General features: G+C 38.7%; 1 protein-coding gene across 2 annotated transcripts in view; it reads left to right on the top strand.

The window, feature by feature from the left end:
- Nucleotides 1–19,459, top strand: part of ADAM22 (ADAM metallopeptidase domain 22) — a 171,256-nt gene that overhangs the window by 68,729 nt on the left and 83,068 nt on the right. For both annotated transcript variants that reach the window (XM_058182816.1, XM_058182817.1), the window contains exon 4: nucleotides 19,153–19,219. In XM_058182816.1, the coding sequence (XP_058038799.1) occupies nucleotides 19,153–19,219 (67 nt within the window). The remainder of the gene's footprint in view (nucleotides 1–19,152; nucleotides 19,220–19,459) is intronic.

Consider the following 19,459-nt stretch of genomic DNA (forward strand, 5'->3'; position numbering starts at 1 on the left):
CACCTGCAAAGTCATGGAATCTATCATCAATCAATCCATTACCTCACACTTAGAAACTAACAACCTACTCTCCAACAAACAATTTGGTTTCAGGAAAAGTTATCATGTAACTTACAACTTCTCCACTGCAAAACATATGGACTTCAAATCTAGATCAAGGCAAATCAATAGATGCAATCTACATAGACTTCTGCAAAGCTTTTGACTCAGTAGTACACGATAAACTTCTCCTTAAACTAACATCCTATGGCATCTCAGGACCCCTCCACAAATGGATATCTGCTTTTCTGTCTAACAGACAACAAGTGGTCAAAATTGGCAATGCTTTATCAAATCCTGTTCCTGTCAAGAGTGGCGTTCCTCAAGGCAGCGTCCTTGGACCAACACTCTTTATTCTATACATTAATGATCTTTGTGACCATATCTCAAGTAATTGTGTTCTCTTTGCTGACGATGTCAAACTATTTAACACCACAGACAACACTTCTATCATTCAAAACGACCTTGACCATCTAACCGCTTGGTCTAAAATTGGCAGCTCAAATTTCAACCAGCAAATGCTCAGTCTTACATATAGGAAAAAGAACTCTAAAACTAAGTACATACTAGATGGACATTACCTTACAGACGACCCCATCCCGTTAAAGACCTTGGAGTTTTCATGTCAAATGATCTAAGTGCCAAAGCCCACTGCAACTACATAGCAAAAAGCTCTAAGAGTTGTAAACCTAATTTTGCAGCTTCTTTTCCAAAACACCACACTACTAACCAGAGCATATAAAACATTTGCTAGACCAATTCTAGAATACAGCTCACCTGTTTGGAACCCTCACCACATCTCTGACATCAATACAATTGAACGTGTCCAGAAATATTTTACAAGAAGAGTTCTCCATTCCTCTGAAAACAACAAAATACCTTATCCCACCAGACTTGAAATCCTAGGCTTAGGAAACTTGGAACTCCGTCGCCTTGACAAGACCTAAGTTTAACTCACAGAATCATCTATTGTAATGTCCTTCCTGTCAAAGACTACTTCAGCTTTAATTGCAATAATACAAGGGCAACCAATAGATTTAAACTTAATGTAAACCGCTTTAATCTAGATTGCAGAAAATATGACTTCTGCAACAGAATCATCAGTGCTTGGAATACTTTACCTGACTCTGTGGTCTCTTCCCATAATCCTAACAGCTTTAACCAAAAACTTTCTACTATTGACCTCACCCCATTCCTAAGAGGACCATAAGGGGCGTGCATAAGCGCACAAACGTGCCTACCGTTCCTGTCCTATTGTTTTTCTTTTCTTCTTCCTATATATGTTTATATGTGTATATACTATATAATCTTTTTGTATGATGTTGTGACAAAATAAATAAATAAATAAATAAATAAATTTCGGAAAAATGATTATCCAACATTTTCTTAAAAATTTCTAGTATTGGAGCATTTACAACTTCTGCAGGCAAGTTGTTCCGCTGATTAATTGTTCTAACTGTCAGGAAATTTCTTCTTAGTTCTAAGTTGCTTCTCTCCTTGATTAGTTTCCACCCATTGTTCTTGTTCTACCTTCAGGTGCTTTGGAGAATAGTTTGACTCCCTCTTCTTTGTGGCAACCCCTGAGATATTGGAACACTGCTATCATGTCTCCCCTAGTCCTTCTTTTCATTAAACTAGACATACTGAGTTCCTGCAAGCGTTCTTCATATGTTTTAGCCTCCAGTCTCCTAATCATCTTTGTTGCCCCTAATCATCTTTGTTAGCCAGGGATGGCTAACCTTTTTGCCATCGTGTGCCAGGAGGGAGGGGGTGGGAGGGTCTCACGTGTGTGTGTGCCCACATCCATAATTCTATGCCCCCTGCCCCCGCACATGACCCCCCGCTCCTCCCCTCTTCTGGCACGCAATGGGCCGGTAGGCCCATTTTTCTCTCTCACCTGGCTCCAGACCCTCTCAATGAGTCTGAAGATGGCGAAAACAGCCTCCACCCGGAGACCTTCTGGTGCCAAAAACGGCTTGTTTTCCAATTTCTGGTTGGACAGGAAGTGACTTTTTTGCTGTCCCCAGCCTACAGAGACTCCTAGAGAGGCTTTGGAGGCTGGGGACAGCAAAAAATGTCACTTCCTGTCCAACCAGAAGTTGGGAAATGGGGTGTTTCTGGCCTCCAGAGGGCCTGGGGACGTGGGGAAGGCCATTTTCACCCTCCCCAGACTCAGAGAGAGGCTCTGGAGCCACGTGAGAGAGAAAAACTGGCCTTCCCAACCACCCCCCAGGCCCTCCAGAGGCAGGAAACAGCCTGTTTCTATACTTCTGGTGAACTCGCATGGCCACTGAAATGGCTATGCATGCCACCTGTGACATACGGGCCATAGGTTCGCCATCATGGATATAAACCCTATTCTCTGCCACTCCCAGATGCTATCATTGGTTTTGCCCTACAACAGTAAAGTTGTTATAGGTGCTTTGCTCAGTTCACTGTGTTTGTCAGGATTAAATGATATAACTCAATTTAAGTATGAAGCATTTGCAGTTAGATCCTGTTTCTAAATAGGCTTGTGTCTCTCTAAAAAAACAAAAAGAACAACAACAAAAAAAACCTAGTGAGGTCAGGACTTGAGAATGGGAAGAATGTTTTGAATCTGAAATATTTCCAGCTCAAAACCTCCCATTTCAAATTTGAAATACTTCTTTGGAGTTTCAAATGAGCTTTTGCCACTTGACTAGAAGTGTTTTAAGCTGTTCAAGCAGACTGTTTTGATCTCAGAAACATTTGGAATGTCTGGAGCTATCCATTCTAAGCTAAAACCAAAACAAAATCAGTTATATACTAAAAAGGGGTATTAAGAGCTCAAATTGTTTCAAATTTGAAATGTTACGTGTTCCCTTATCAGACTGTGTATACCTTGCTTGATTAATCTTCAGAATAGCCTAACAGATCAATTTTAACAACCAGCTTTACTATGAATCCATTATAGTACTGAATGTTATTAATGCCCGTTATTCTATCACACTGGATGCTTCCCATGTCATTAAGAAACAAGGGACAGCTCTTAGGAAATACAGTAATGGTTGCTCATAATTAAAAATGACAAAATCTATGGACTGAGAAGAGTATAGTCTGAAAGAATGGTCATGGGAGAATATTTCTTACACACATTTTTGAACCACATGTCCCCAAGACTAGCCCATCTGTTTCATAATTTGTAGTGGACCAAGAACCATAAAAGTAATGCTTTGTTCTGTTTTATTTCTGTTCTGTTCTGTCTGTCTTTTAATTTTTTAAAAATATGTATTTGTACCAAAAAAGTATATTTCTATATTTTTCTTCCCCACACTCCCATTTTTGTTTTCCCCCGTTTTTTTCTCTTTTTTCTTTAATTTTGTCCTATTTCTTAATAAAGTTTTAATTAAACTTTATATATACTTAAATTTAAAGTTTTAATTAAACTTTATATATACTTAAATTTAAGTTAATTAATACGTTTTGGGGGGGGGAAATTATAGAATAAAAGACAAACCAAAAAGGTGGGGGGGGGGGGAAAGAGAAGGAAAGGGAGAAAAGAAAAAAAAATAGCATAAGAAGAAGGAAGAAAAAGAAACCAAAGTTAAATAATCTGTAAGCAATTTCTGACCTTTTTTCAGTTGATAATTGCACTTGTATTATCACTTCTCCCTCTTAGATATTATATGTCAATTTAGCACCTTATTTAATTTACTTTCATTCATTCATCTTTCTTTATCTTCAAATCCATAAATTATCATTCAGCAAAAAAGTCCATGTAAGTCTTTCAGTCTTTTCAGAAAAACTTTTTTCTTTGACCAAACAAGTCAGTTTTGCGATTTGTGTAAATTGTTTCAATTTAAATCCATTTCTCCGCTATAGATATTTCAGTATTCTCCTATCATTGTTCTTACAATAATTTTGCTATAGTTGCCATATAAAAAATCAGCCTACCATGAGTCTTTTTTAATTTCTTGTCCATAACTTCCAATAAAAAGAATTTTGTTTTTTTCATAATATTAATCTTTAAAATAATTTGCATTTTTGTGTGAATCTGTATTTAAAATTTCTTAATTTCTTACAAGTTTAGCATGTCTGATGAAATGCCCTCTCATGCTTTTCACATTTGCAACACTGGTATAAAATAACTTTGAATATTTTAGTAGTTTTTCAATTGTTATATATCAACTATTCACCTTTATAAATAATTATGACAAAGCATAAATTAAACTACTCAACCACATTGTCTCCCAAGTATATATCCAAAATTAAAATGCATCATTTTGTCATGTAATCTTTGTTTTTTTTCTGCTTCAAATCTTAACAAACATTTATATATTTTTGCTATTACATGTTTGTCATTTGAACATAATTCATGTTTGGATTTTAATTGTTGATTCATATTTGAGATTTGTAGCAGTGCGAAATTATATAAAATATATCTAATTTTTATCCTGATCATCCCCACGAATATATTCCCATAAAATTGGAACTTCTTAGCCTTACTGGAGGGATCTTCATTTGAGGAAGAGAATGTTGACTTAGATAAGCAGAGCAAAGGCCAATCTATAGCACCGGTATTATGACAGATCCAGGCCACATAGCTCCTGCAATCCTGTGCAAGTGGGATGTCAGTTTCCTCTGGTAGACCAGACCATGAAAACAATTCCACAGGAAGTCTAAACTACTTTTATTGAGATTGGCTCTAATAACATAATCTTGTGCTGTGCCTCTTTTTTCTTTATTGTTCTGTGATTAAGGAAGTATCTTTCTAAACAGCTCCCAAAGATTATCTAGATCAGATGTCTGCAACCCATGGCTCTGGAGCCGCATGAGGTTCTTTCATCCCCCTGCTATGGTTCTCTGTCGGCTGAACCCACCACTGGCTGCCCTGCCCCTTGCTCTCCCATCTCAGTCACTCCTTGCTTGGCCTGAGAAGGTAAGGGCAATGGTGGGGGATAGAGACTCACTCCATATTCCAGAGCTGGAGTGAAGCACTCCTGTACTTGCTATATCTTGCAGGCACTTCTTCTGGCCTTTGTTGGTGCTGCATGCACCTCGCTTGCTTGGGGAAATGCGTGACTCTGCCCTGAGACACTGGCCCAGCCTGGTTGTGGCCAATGCTCTGCACCATAATGGGCTCTAGGAGGAGGTGGGGACACTATCTTCCCCATTGTGAAGCACGCTAAATTTAACTGTACTGCACAAGGTGCTGTGAGAGCAGCGGGCAGATTATGGACAGCAGTGGCCTCAGCCACAGCTAGGCCAAGCCAGTGTCTCAGAGTGTAGAGCAAGTTGCGTGTCTTCCAGAATGACCAAGGTGTGAGCAGCACCAACAAGGGCCGGAAGAAGCACCTGCAAGATATGGCAAGTGTGGGGGTGGTTCATTCCTGCTCTGGAATATCGAACAAATCTCCATCGCCTGCTGTTACCCTTACCTTCTCAGGCCAGGTGAGGAGTGACTGGGAGGGAAGGACGAGGGGCGGGGCCAGCCAGTGGTGGGTTCAAGCAACAGGGAGCCACATCAAGGGGATAAAAGAGCTTCATTTATCTGGGAATCTGGTAAAAAGCACCCAAAGAAGAAGAAAGAGCAACATCAGCAAACAAACAAACACCAGCCCTCGCCTGTTTTTGAAATGGTTCAAGAGGGAACACACACACTCAGAGACACAAATGAGAGAAGGGGGAGAATGAGGGGAGAGAGAGAGAGAGAGAGAGAGAGAGATGTGACAGAAAACATCAGGAACCGCAAAACTGGGTAAGCATGGCTGGGGGTGGGTCATGTGACTGGGTGGGAATGAGTGATGTCGAGTTGGCCATGCCCACCCAGGTTTTATGACTACCGGTAATTTCTTTTCTGTGAAAAACAGATTCAAATGGCTCTTTGAGTGTTTAAGGTTGCAGACCCCTGATCTAGATATTCTGGAGTTTATTTTTCAGGCCTTTTTGTCTAGGGATCATGTTCTGCATATATCCATCAAGATCATCTTCCTTGCTCTTTATACTTAACACTACTTTGACTGTTTGATAAGAGGGTGAGATGGAAAACATTAAGTGTTCAAGATTCCAGTAGCTTCCATCAATAAAATTTCCAGTGTGAAATCCATTTCCTGGTCTGGCTTACCTTGAAAGATAACAGTTGTCCATCTCATAAGAGCCATTGCATCTAGAACCACTGGACAGATTACCAGGTTGCCCTGGAAAGTATATACAAAAAATAATTGCTACCAACCAGCCTTCCATTGAGGACCTGTATACTGCACGAATCAAGAAGAGGGCCGTGAAAATATTTACAGACCCCTCGCATCCTGGACATAAACTGTTTCAACTCCTACCCTCAAAACGACACTATAGAGCACTGCACACCAGAACAACTAGACACAAGAACAGTTTTTTCCCGAAGGCCATCACTCTGCTAAACAAATAATTCCCTCAACACTGTCAAACTATTTACTGAATCTGCACTACTATTAATCGTCTCATAGTTCCCATCACCAATCTCTTTCCACTTATGACTGTATGACTATAACTTGTTGCTGTCAATCCTTATGATTTATATTGATATATTGACCATCAATTGTGTTGTAAATGTTGTACCTTGATGAACGTATCTTTTGTTTTATGTACACTGAGAGCATATGCACCAAGACAAATTCCTTGTGTGTCCACTCACACTTGGCCAATAAAAATTCTATTCTATTCTATTCTATTCTATTCTATTCTATTCTATTCTATTCTATTCTATTCTATTCTATTTTGAGAATAATTGTGTATTTACATTTAGTTCTTTTTGCTTTGGTCATAGTCTGATGTTGGAGCTCTGGTATAACATGTTAAACCAATTTTAACAATCTAATTGAGGGATACTAGCTATATTCAATGGTAAGATGGAGCTTTAAGCAGAAACAGGTGCTTTGTGGAATGCACTCCAGTAATATTTGTGATACTGTCATAAATTTTGCCTTTCTAGAAACCCTGATATTTCACTGACCTGAGAATGCACTGCTGCATCTTCTGAATACAGAATGTGAGAACAGAGTTCTGTGCACTTTGGACCTTGAACTAGTCTGTGATTCTTCTTCATCTAATAATTATTTTATGAATACTTATAGGAAGCTAACTTTGAAGGATTTGACTGCTGTATAAATTCTTCAGGACAAGACCATTTGGGAGCAACTTAATGATTGATTATGGGATAAATTTTCCTTCTGAGAAGGAAAGAACCCTTCTAAAACTGAATATGAACCTGAGTCAGTGTCCTGGTCAATCTAATCTACAACTCTGATTGGAATGATGGTGGTTTCCTTCTGGTGTCAATTTACATATGCAAATAGAGATGTTGGAAATTGAATCTGAACATTACATGTGCAAATGTTCAACATGCATTTCAGGGGTTTTCAATCTTATCAAGTATCTGTCACCATTCCCAAAGAAAAAAGAATTAAAAACTTTTCCTTAACATTTTACAGATAATGTAATTTGAAGTTATATAGATGCTATCTAGGAATGCCATTCGGCTTCTTGACCATTCATTGTCATCAGCTTCTGATATATGCTGATCTCAAGCTTTATCCTATCCTATGCAAGGATCCTTAAGCTCTATAACAGGGGTCCCCAACCTTGGCAACTTTAAGAATTCTGGGAGTTGAAGTCCACCAAGCTTAAAGTTGCCAAGGTTGGGGACACCTGCTCTATAATATCTAGGAAAAACCCCCAAACAAAACAAAAAACCCTGATGTGGACAAATTCAAAAGATATAAACTAGTCCAGCTATATAGTCTGAACAAAATTTCAATATAGTAGGTAGCTCTTTCCTACTTTGATGGAGGAAAAATTCTCCAGGAAAGTAAGTTGTTTCATTTGAAAGGTTAGAGGGCTTTTACACGCCTGAATGGAGACACTGAGTAGCAAAGTATTTTTCCCCATTTGCCATAGGTTTGAGTTCACTGCTGCCTTCATCATCCTTTCTGTTCTTCACCAAACCTTCTCCTCACCATCTCTGAGACTAAAAATCCATCAGGTCTCTCCCTGATGACTTAATTTTCTTAAAAGTTTGGCCTATTTATTGTATAAATCCAGCCTCCAGCATCAGTCAGTTTTGGAAGCAAAGCTCCTTGACAATGTTGGCATGGCTCTGAAATTCTGCTTGTGCAAAAAGTTGAATTCCTGTATTCCTGACTAGTGTTAAAATGATACCACTTGAAGCAGTTCTTTGGGGAAACGGTTCCTTCTTTTTAAAATATAATTCTCATTGGCCAAAAAAGATTGACTTTCTTGGAAGAACATTCAGAATGTTTCTGAACTACTTTATTGCCATCTGTGGGAGAAATACCAGATGGAAATAATAGGGAGCGAAGAGCTCATCTCTTGCAGAGGGAAACCAAATCACAAACACTGCTTATGAGCACTGGCAAATCATCCAAGTAGTACATTCCTATGTAGATTCATTTAAAGGTTCATTTTTGAACCAAGCTACATCAAACTTAAAGAATATATCCAAAATCCAGGACCCATGGTTCCTTTAGAATGGAAATTTGGCAAATTTTAGAAAAAAATTGTGACATAAAAATTATTGTAAATCAATTTATGACATGATACAAAATGTGGTAAAACATTTCCTGTACTGAGGTTTGTGCTATACACATATATATATATCTGAATGCATCTAACATATAGAGTGAAGGCTATATATTACAGGTAGATCCTCAATTTATGACAAGTCATCTAATGATCATTGTAAGTTATGATGGCTTCATAAAGCACTCCCAACCATCATAAAATGGTGTAATTCCCATCTCACTGTCATATAACTGCCTTTTGGGCACTTAGCGACTGGCTCACATTTACAACTGGTTGCAGTGTCTTGCAGTTATGTGACCACAATTTTTTTCTCAGTTTCCAGGAAAAAATGCCCATTGGATTAGATTTAACTGTGTGATTTGCTTAATGATTGCTATAAAATGGTTGAAAAATTGGGCTTAATCCTATTAGTGCCTCGATTTACAACACAAAATCCAATGTTAATTGTGGTTGTAACTTGACAATTACCTGTAGAAGTTGAGTCATTGTTAAAGGTATTGAGGAATTTGGCAAGGAAATGTCTCTGAAAAGATGAGCTAAGGGGTTATGGGTTGTCTAATAAACTCCAAACCTTGTCTGAATGGATTGCAGGAACAGATTTCAACTGATTTCACTTTCCTACAGAATTTAAAACAGATTATTTACATTATCAATATGGTTCTCTCTCTCTATTTCATGTCTTATACAGAAAAGAACTCTTTTAATGTTGTTTGTCTGAAATACTAACCATAAGATCTAAAATAAGATCTAAAATGGACAGCTAACATCAAAAATATCATCAAAAAGGTCAACAAAGAATGTTCTTTCTGCACCAATTCAGTAAGCTCAAACTGCCCAAGGAGCTGCTGATTCAGTTCTACAGAGGAATTATTGAGTCTGTCATTTGCACCTCTATAACTGTCTGGTTCGGTTCTGCAACCCAACAAGACAGACACAGACTTCAGAAGATAATTAGAACTGCAGAAAAAATAATTGCTACTAACCTGCCTTCCATTGAGGACCTGTATACTGCACGAATCAAGAAGAGAGCTGTGAAAATATTTACAGATCCCTCACATCCTGGACATAAACTGTTTCAACTCCTATCTTCAAAACGACGCTTTAGAGCACTGCACATCAGAACAACAAGACACAAGAACAGTTTTTTCCCGAAGGCCATCATTCTGCTAAACAAATAATTCCCTCAACACTGTCAAACTATTTACTAAATCTGCACTACTATTAATCTTCTCATCGTTCCCATCACCAATCTCTTTCCACTTATGACTGTATGACTGTAACTTTGTTGCTGGCAATCCTTATGATTTATATTGATATATTGACCATCAATTGTGTTGTAAATGTTGTACCTTGATGAACGTATCTTTTCTTTTATGTACACTGAGAGCATATGCACCAAGACAAATTCCTTGTGTGTCCAATCACACTTGGCCAATAAAAAAATTCTATTCTATTCTATTCTATTCTATTCTATTCTATTCTATTCTATTCTATTCTAAAATTGCTTCATCTTGATACACCTGATTCTTACTTCAAAACATTTTTTTAAATATATATATTGTGTAACTTTATATTTTAAAATGTAAATTCATAATTTAAATTATATCAGGCACCATATGACAGAAAGATATTTGAGGATCATTTCAAGATTCTACATTTAAATTCTACTTCATTAGAAATATATAATATGACAAAAATATAGGATTGAACATTTCTCCTCTCCCCTCCCCTCCCCTCCCCCTCTCCTCTCCTTCCCTCCCCTCTCCTCCCCTCTCCCTTACTGAAGAATATCCAGTTCTTTATACTGTAAGAGTACATGTTGAAAAACTGTAATGCTGCCTTTGTTGAAGTAGGTGCACTTTTGCATTTGAAATGCATATAAAAGTTTATTAATCTTTTCCACTTCCGGTGCTATTCTAGGGAAGAGTTATGCCAGCATTTTTTAAAGTGGCCATCAAGGAAGTTAATGCATTTATAAAGATAAGGCTGAGCTTCCAAAGTCTTGAGCAGAGTCTTTGAGTATACCCATGTGACATTGCAGGACTGGCACTAAGTTCAGGATTTCCCATTAGTTGTAGATCTGGCTCCATCTTCCATTTCACATTTATTGATAGCCTTTCTTTCTGAAGATATATACCCAAAATGTTTATTGCTAAAATGTACATGCATTCAAAGCTAGAGAAAACACAAGCCAATAGCAAGCCATCTCTTCTCTGGCCATTCTCTTCCTGCTTCTCTTTCTCTACATCATTAATCAACAGGAATATTATTCTGTGTAATAGTACAGGCAACAGTTACATATTTTACAGGACCACCAATTTTTCCTTAGTATGATCTGCAGCAGAATTCTGTCCCAGAAAATCCAAAAGCTGAAATTCTGAATTGCTTCACGTTGTTCTTCCCAGGTTCAATTTGTCTTTGTCTCTTGTTGGCAGAAGTCATGAAACGGTCACTGATATCATGATTCTGAGGTAACATCAACTTGAAGAAACAGTTTCTGATGTCCCTGCAATAATGACAACAAACTCTATGGGATCACTTTTGGCAAGCTCATTTGATTCTCATTTTGTCACTTTATCCTCCCCCCACCATCTCTCTTGATGGAATGATTTTGTAGCCAGTAAATTAATAATAGTAACCAACTATTTTCCATCTGCAACTTGTGATGGTTCGCTAAGCAATTGGCAGTGCCTGCCTGGATTTGTCTGGGTTCAGGATGAAGCTGTTTGGAACTTTGAATTTGAAAAGAATCCTTGGCTTTCAAATGCCTCAGAGATCCTCCCAGGATTGACCACCCTCCTTTTTTAAAAAAAAACCTTGTATCTGACATAACAGACAAGAATTGGGCACAGTATGCCCATTTTTAGTCATTTTAATCATTTTGACTCAGCTGTAGATGCCCTTGGCCATACAATAAGATGCGTTTAGGCATTTTGACAATTTTTTCTTGCTTTGGGATTTCTTTAGTCAGACTTCTTGCTTTTGGTTCTTCCTAATTAAATGAATGCCTACAAAAGTGATTGATGGGCAGGTGCTAAAGATCTTGTGGTCTTGATCTGGGGTTTGTGGTTGGATAATTAAGATCAGCTCAATTCCCCTCTCCATGTTGTAAGTTAGCAATTAATCTTAATGGAGTGGAATGAAATGGAATGGGATGGTATAGAATAGAATAGAATAGAATAGAATAGAATAGAATAGAATAGAATAGTATAGTATAGTATAGTATAGTATAGTATAGTATAGTATAGTATAGTATAGTATAGTATAGTATAGAATAGAATAGAATAGAATAGAATAGAATAAAATAGAACAGAACAGAACAGGAATTCTTTATTGGTCAAATGTGATTGGATACACAAGGAATTTGTCTCCGGTGCATAAGCTCACAGTGTACATATAAACAGCAAGTAATAGTCATAGATCATAAATCATAGTTACAATCATTAATCATAAGTTACAAACAACAATTGATAAATCACAAGAAATCTGTAAGAGAAGATAGTAGGAAAGATGAGAAGATGAGAAAAGATGAAAAATGAGACAGTGCTATGGGAATTAATTGTTTAGCAGAGTGATGGCACAGGGGAAAAAAACTAGTTGTGTCTAGTTGTTTTGGCATGCAATGCTCTACAACAGTATCCTGAGGGAAAAAATTGAAATAGATTATGTCTATGATGTGAGAGGTCTGTAGATATTTTCTCATCCCTCTTTCTGGTTTGTGCAGTATACAGATCCTCAATGGAAAGTAGACTGGTGATGTTTTTCTTCAGTCCTAACTATCCATTGAAATCTGTACCTGTTCTGTTTTATTGCTGTGCCAAACCAGACAGTTATTTAGGTACAAATGACAAACACAATCATTCCTCTGTGGAACTGCATCAGCAGCTCCTTGGAAAGTCTGAGCTTTCTGATTTAATGCAGGAAGAACATTCTATTTTGGCTTATTGAATTAGCTGAGAAGTTGTGGGTTTTGTTTTGGTGAAAATTTTTGGTCCCACTCCAAAGGGTGTTCTGGAGGCATTTTTGATCTTACTATATTATCAATCTCTGTATTTATGCTCTAAAAATTAAACCATTGATAAAAACCAAAAATGATTGAAAGAAGAAAAAGTTTTGTTGAGCAGTTTGTGGGTATAGATAAATATATATGTAATTTTAAAGAAAAAATAACCATTTAAGCATTCATATTATGAATAATAACATATGTGTTGGCAAACATAATTTGTAAGAAATGACTTATATTGCTTCAGTTCAGTTCAGAACTTGGAATGCAAAGGCTAACTGATGAAGCTTCAAAATAAAATTATAGGTAATATAGTTATACATTAAACTCTCTATGGCTTTAAGCAAGAACTCAGACATAATAGTGCTCTGGATATTATTAACATTTATGACTTCCCTTGTAAAAAGTCAAATGCACATGTGTTTGCTATAAAATACTCTTTGGAACCTAATTGTATACTGTTTTGTGTGCCATCATTTTTATCCAGAGAGTGGGTTTATGTTTCAAAGAAGATACTAAACCACAGGTGTGTTTTATTCTTAAACATGTTTTCTGCCTAGTTCCTCATCTCTTTAGCAGCTGTGCTGTAGGATTGTCTCATCCTCTGTCTTTCAGTTGTTGAAAATCACAAAGAAAACTTTGCTTATAGAGAACTATTCTATTATTCTAGCAGAATAGTAGAACTATACTAGAAGTATTCTACTGAGAATTATTCCTGTATTTTAGCTTTTTAAAAAAAACTTCTCTGGTTCTTCTAAGGAAGAAACAAACATAGCCTTTCCTCTTTCTTGATAAGAGTGCTGATGACATATCAAGAATTTATTTTTAAATATTGTAGTCTGGCAACTGATGAATATTTAATATAATTCAGCAACTACAAAGAAATTTAGCTACCTGTGATTAGTCTCTGACTGTTGTATTGATTTTGTCCAGTCAGCTCTTGGATTGAGTTAGATAGCTCAGAAGTGGTTTGCCATTATCTCCTTCCTAGGATTGAGAGTGTGAGTCAGCCAATGTCACCTAGCCAGCTTTGTGCCCAAGATGGGATACAACTCTCAGTCTTCTGGTTTCTATTTCAGTGGCTTAATCTCTAGACCAAATGTGATAACTTAAGCTAAGTAGATCATGAATATGATCTACTTAGCTAAAGTTGGTTGGACCAAGTTAAATTACTGATTCCTTGATAAACAGAATGGATAACAGTTTTCAGAAAGCAGTTGTAACAAAAATAAGAAAGTATAGATAATCCTCACTTAATATCAATTTGTTCAGCAAACATTTGAAATTACAATGGTGCTGAACAAAGAGACTTAGGGCCATCTTGAAGTTCTGACTGTGGCAGTGTCGCTGTGTGTTCATGTTTAGCGCATTTGCACTCACCTACACTTACAACTGTCTTTTGGCTGCTCTTCTTCTCACTGTTGCCAGCTGACTCTGCCCATTGCCACAGTGCCCATGACACTGCATACTACTACTGTGCTGACCAGGTCCCTCTTTGATGCAGCAACTGGAGCTTTTCTTAAGCCCTGCCCAAGGCCTCAATTTGGAGGACAAGGTACAAGACAAACCCTGGCTGTATCAGCATGAAGGAAGGCACAAAAAAAAAAAAAAAGGACTTGCCAGTACAGTATTTTTGCATGGTGTGGTGGGCAGCAGGGGGAACTGGCAGGAGTAGGCTGACAACCAAGGGGACAATGATGGGAGATAGGTGGGTAGGGAAAATTGAAGAGAAGGCAATTCCTTATCTTACCAAGCCTTGTGGATAGATGGGACCAAGCCAAGAATAACTTGGGTCCTCACCTAACAAATGGTGGAATTCGTTTAGCAGCAGTAATAAGTATCATTGGGACTGCCAGTGTGGTCACTGCACTTTTTATGATCATATTGCTTAGCAGTGGAAATTCTGATCCCAAGTACTGTTGTAACTCAAGGACTACCTGTATGTTGTTGGTTGTTGGGACTACAGCCTCCGAACCTGGCCCCATGCCCGAAAGTGACTCTGAGAGTAAGGGGGAAGGGCCGGTAAGGCTTACCTCAGGAGCACCGATTCCTTTGGCCCGGCTCCAGGAGCCAGAACCAGGCCAGTCGGACGACATAATGAGGCCAACATCCCCTGATTCCTCCCTTCCTCAGGCTACGCCTACAGATGCAGCTGATAACCATAACAATCAAGCCTGGACCGATCCGCGCTTCAGAAGATTAGAGAGGCGGCATCATCAAAGGGAAGGGTGGGGCAGGAGCCCCACCCCACAGGATATATAAAGAGTTTTGGGACTGCTTTCAGTTCTACGGGAAGCAAATTAGCTGAACCATGTCGAAGTGAGCTGAAGTCTTAATCTGTTTGAACTTTTTGGCAGGCAGCTGCGTTTTCCCGTCCAGGACTGATAAGAACCATGTATCCACTGGCTGAAGGCCAGGTCGTTACTCCAGAGTGAGGACGGAGACAGAAAATCAGTCCTCAAAGGTTTATTTATACTAGCAATAGGAGAAACCACAAGGAGAATATTTTGTTGACCCAAGAGTATTAATATTTTGAAGGGCAGTGAGATGTGCAGTGAGATGACAGTTATAAAAAAGATCAGAGTAGAGTTATGGATGTAATAGAACCAAGGTTTTCTGGTCCCCCCTCCCCAATGCATTTTGTGAATTCTTTTTAAAAATAGGAAATTCTGTATAAGAAAACCTGCTAGCTATTTTCTTTATTCCCCAAAGCCAGGAGAGGCAGAAAGAGTATAGCTGATGTGCTTCTATTAGCAGTCACAGAAAACAGAGTTTAAACCATGAATTAATTGCTTGGAACTGCCTGAAGAAATCCAGGCAGTTTCTTTGCAATATTGTCCAAAGTGGTTTTCCATTGCTTTTTTCGTAGGGCTGAGAGAGACTGATTGGCTCAAGTCTTCCATTTTAAGATTTTATGCTTAAGGTTTTCTGGTGTCTTTAACCATAGGGCCAAACTATCTTATTATGCTCAAGTTTTATTCTACTGTAACATTTATACAGATAACCACACCAGCTATGTTGCTGCTCATCTGTTGCATTGTTCAATTCATTCAGGATCATTTCCCCCTTACTGTCAGATTAAAAAGGACTTTGTTACATATAATATTGCAAACATTTATGTATAGGAAGAAATCACTGGCCATTAGATTGTTAAACTAGTAACAATTTAATGTGTATTTTGAATGTTTTGAGTTCTTTAGACTGTTTTTATGGTGTATATACCCAGCTTTATCATGCTATTTAACAGCTGAGTTACTATTTGTATATTATTTGCTTAACATTTTATCAAGCTGGCCATTGGGTTTAATGAATTACGTGTACATCTAGGTTTAGAGTTCTTCAAAACAAATATTGTGCTGTTGTTTTTCCAGCCACTGAAATGAATGAAATGAATGAAATGTTATGCATTGCATTAAAAGGTTCTGAAATCTGATTTTTTAACATACTTTTTACCTTAAGTGATGTTAGATGAAATGTCAGGATGATTCTTGCCTGAGTGAAATGAGTTTTACATTCTGTGCTTTGTATTCACAAAAGAGGTTTTGATTGCACCAGTCATGGCTTTGAAAAGCATTTTCCATGCAATTTTCTCTCCGTGGAACTGAGAAATAATTTTAAAAACAAAGAGAGTGTGAGGGCGAGTGCTTTCCTTTCAAAAATGCCCTCTTTCTTGTGCACATAGATATTGTATGAATTTACTTATATGCACCTGACACATGCTCTTAAGTCAGAAGGGAGGGTGCCCTGAAAAACTTGCTAATATTTAGGAGATAAAAAAAGTTTCAAATTAAGATGTTTCTGCTCAAAATACTCCATTTTGAATTTGAAACACTTTGAGTTCTGAATATTTGGGAAGTGTTTCTATCTCTATAACAGATACTTTGAGTTTCAAAAGGGTTGAAAAACCTGTTTCAAATCAGCTGCCTTAAGCTCAAAATGTTTTGCCCATGTCTCCTAATGTCCATGAGCATTACACTGGAGATTTTGAGAAATTCTTTATGCCTGTGCCTTGAACTCCTATCCCCTTTTAAGGTTGTGCCAAGGTTTATAACAGGGCTGTCAAACTCACAACCCGCGGCCCAGGTGCGTCACACTGTGGCCATGCCCATGCCCGGTTTAGAGAAGGAGAAAAAAGTCATGATACATCATGTGATGCCACCGTGACACCACAAGTTTGACACCCCTGATTTATAACATGCCAGAATTCCTCATGTGACTTCCACAGAATGATTACTTCCACAGAGCTAATCACCTTAGTAACAAAGAATATTTGAAATAAAGATGATGTTGTGTAGAAATGTTTCATAATGTGTTAATACATACAAGAGGATTAAAATGCCAAAAGAAAAAAGAAATGAGTTCTGCCACATATTGTTTTCTTTATCATATTTAGAAAAAAGTAATACATTTTATTGGCAAACTGATTTCTAGATAACATATTTTATTTGAGAAGAGGGCTTGGCTCTCTCTCTCTCTCTCTCTCTCCCTCTCCCTCCCTCCCTCTCTCTCTCTCCATATATATATATATATATATGTAGGTCTTTGGTTATTCGGGTTTTCTCCCGCGTAAAATTGGAAGTGTCTTGGCGACATTTCGACAAAGTCTCATTCGTCATCTTCAGGCTTATGCTTCATGCTTCTGGGAGCAATGTGTGATTGCAGCTGTTTCTTCCTTTTTAACTGCTAGTAGGGGTTTGAACTGATTGGGTGGGAGCTTGGCTGTGCTCTGATTGGATGGGTTTTTTTTGTGCTCTGATTGGCTGGGGGTGTGTCCTGTTTGGGTGCGGGCTTGGCTGTGCTCAGATTAGTCTGAGCTGCAGGGGGACTTGAGCTGGTGAGCTGCACTGCTGCTGTTTGGCTTCGTGTTCGTGGTCGTACTACATCTTCATAGTGGGTGTCAGTCTGCTGCATGTATGGATTGGAAGGGTTTGAAATGGCTAATGTTGCAGCTGCGGTCTGGCTTCTGGTCCTTGGTCGTGCTTCCTGATCAGTGTGGGTTTGGGTCTGCTTTCTGGGTGGATGTGTGGTGATGACATCCTGTGTGGACCTCGTGAGTGTGGGTCTGGTGTCATTCCTCGTGTTAAGGACTCGTTTGTCAATAAGGGCGAGTTTCCAAATGGCTGGTAGGCGGGAGGTATCATCTTGTTTGTTCATGCTGTGTGGGTGTTTTTCTATCTCAATGGCTTCTCTGATTATTCTGTTGTTAAAGTGTTCAGTTTTGGCGATAGTTCTGGTCTTTTTAAAGTCAATATCGTGTCCTGTGGCTTTAAGGTGTTGGACCACGAACACGAAGCCAAACAGCAGCAGTGCAGCTCACCAGCCAAGTCCCCCTGCAGCTCAGACTAATCTGAGCACAGCCAAGACCCCACCCAAACAGGACACACCCCCAGCCAGTCAGAGCACAAAAAAACCCCATCCAATCAGAGCACAGCCAAGCTCCCACCCAATCAGTTCAAACCCCCACTAGCAGTTAAAAAGGAAGAAACAGCTGCAATCACACATTGCTCCCAGAAGCACGAAGCTGAAGCCTGAAGATGACGAATGAGACTTCGTCGAAACGTCGCCAAGACACTTCCAATTTTACGCGGGAGAAAACCCGAATAACCAAAGACCTACATACAAACACCCGCGAAAACCTCAGAAAACAAATATATATATATATATATATATATATATATATATATATATATATATATATATATATATATATATATATATATATATATATATATATCTGCGAAGTGTTTTTAGCACATATATGAACACACACAAAAAATAATTTCTATCAGGTTATTCACAAATGGTACTTTTTACTAGGTGGTTAGCACAGAGATATAGTGGAAAATAATTGTGTGGGTGGGTGCATGTGTATAATTTTTCATGTGAGATGACAGGCATTGTTCTGTCCCCCCACCTCAGTCCGGGAGGCACGTGAAATGACTCGGTTAGCCGGCAATTTAGTCCACGGCAGCTATCAGCTCTGGCAGCAAACCAGTGGGCCTCTGCCAAGGTTTTCTTTTATCTTCCTGGATGCTGGCATGTCAGAAGCTCGTTACCGGAGCAAACCAGGAAGTCAGGAACAAAACAGCAATCCAAGCCAAATGCTCAGTCAAATAGTTCAGCTCAAGTTTTCTCCAGTCAGTTTGATTTGTCCGTCACGAAGTAGTAGAGCAGCCCCTCCTGCTTTTATACCCTGTGGGGTGTGGCTCCATGACTCAGCACTTTCTAGGTCTGCTCCACCCCTTCTTCTGTTGTTCCCGCTTCTCTTGTCTACGAAACCTGGGATCTAACCAGGACTGATTGTCCACAGCTGGGTCTGGGAGCATTGCCTGGGTCGGGGGAGATACAGGAGACAGAGGCCTCGTTACTTCCTCCACCTGGCCTGCCTCTGGCTCCTGGAGCTGAGCCAGAGAGGCCAGCCCTGCGGAGGGGAGCCCTGACGGCCCTTCCTCCTCACTCTCTGAGTCACTCTCTGGCAGGGGGCCAGGCCCAGGGGGTCTGGAGCCACAACAGGCATATAGATTTGATAAATATATAAATTGATATAAATTTTTTTCCTATTGTTTCAGTGATCTACTGTCTTCAGAATATCTTGAGAGGCATATTGACCACAATGGGAAGACGGTGGAAGTTAAAGTAAGACTCTACATGCTGATACTTATTTTTGCTATACTTTTATGCAATTCAATTGCCAAGTTGTACTGCAAATGCTGTCGTTAGACTCCAATTCTAGAGCAGCTGAGGTAGTTTTTAAGTACCTTGTATTATTTCAGAGAGGTATATGTCTGTGTTTTGCTATTCTATTGAAGGATTACCTTTCATGATATAAATTGATATCTGAATGCTCCTGATATTAGTTCCTACCACAAATGAACT

Source organism: Ahaetulla prasina, chromosome 4 (genome assembly GCF_028640845.1).
Source record: "Ahaetulla prasina isolate Xishuangbanna chromosome 4, ASM2864084v1, whole genome shotgun sequence".
In the NCBI taxonomy this organism is placed as follows: domain Eukaryota; kingdom Metazoa; phylum Chordata; class Lepidosauria; order Squamata; family Colubridae; genus Ahaetulla; species Ahaetulla prasina.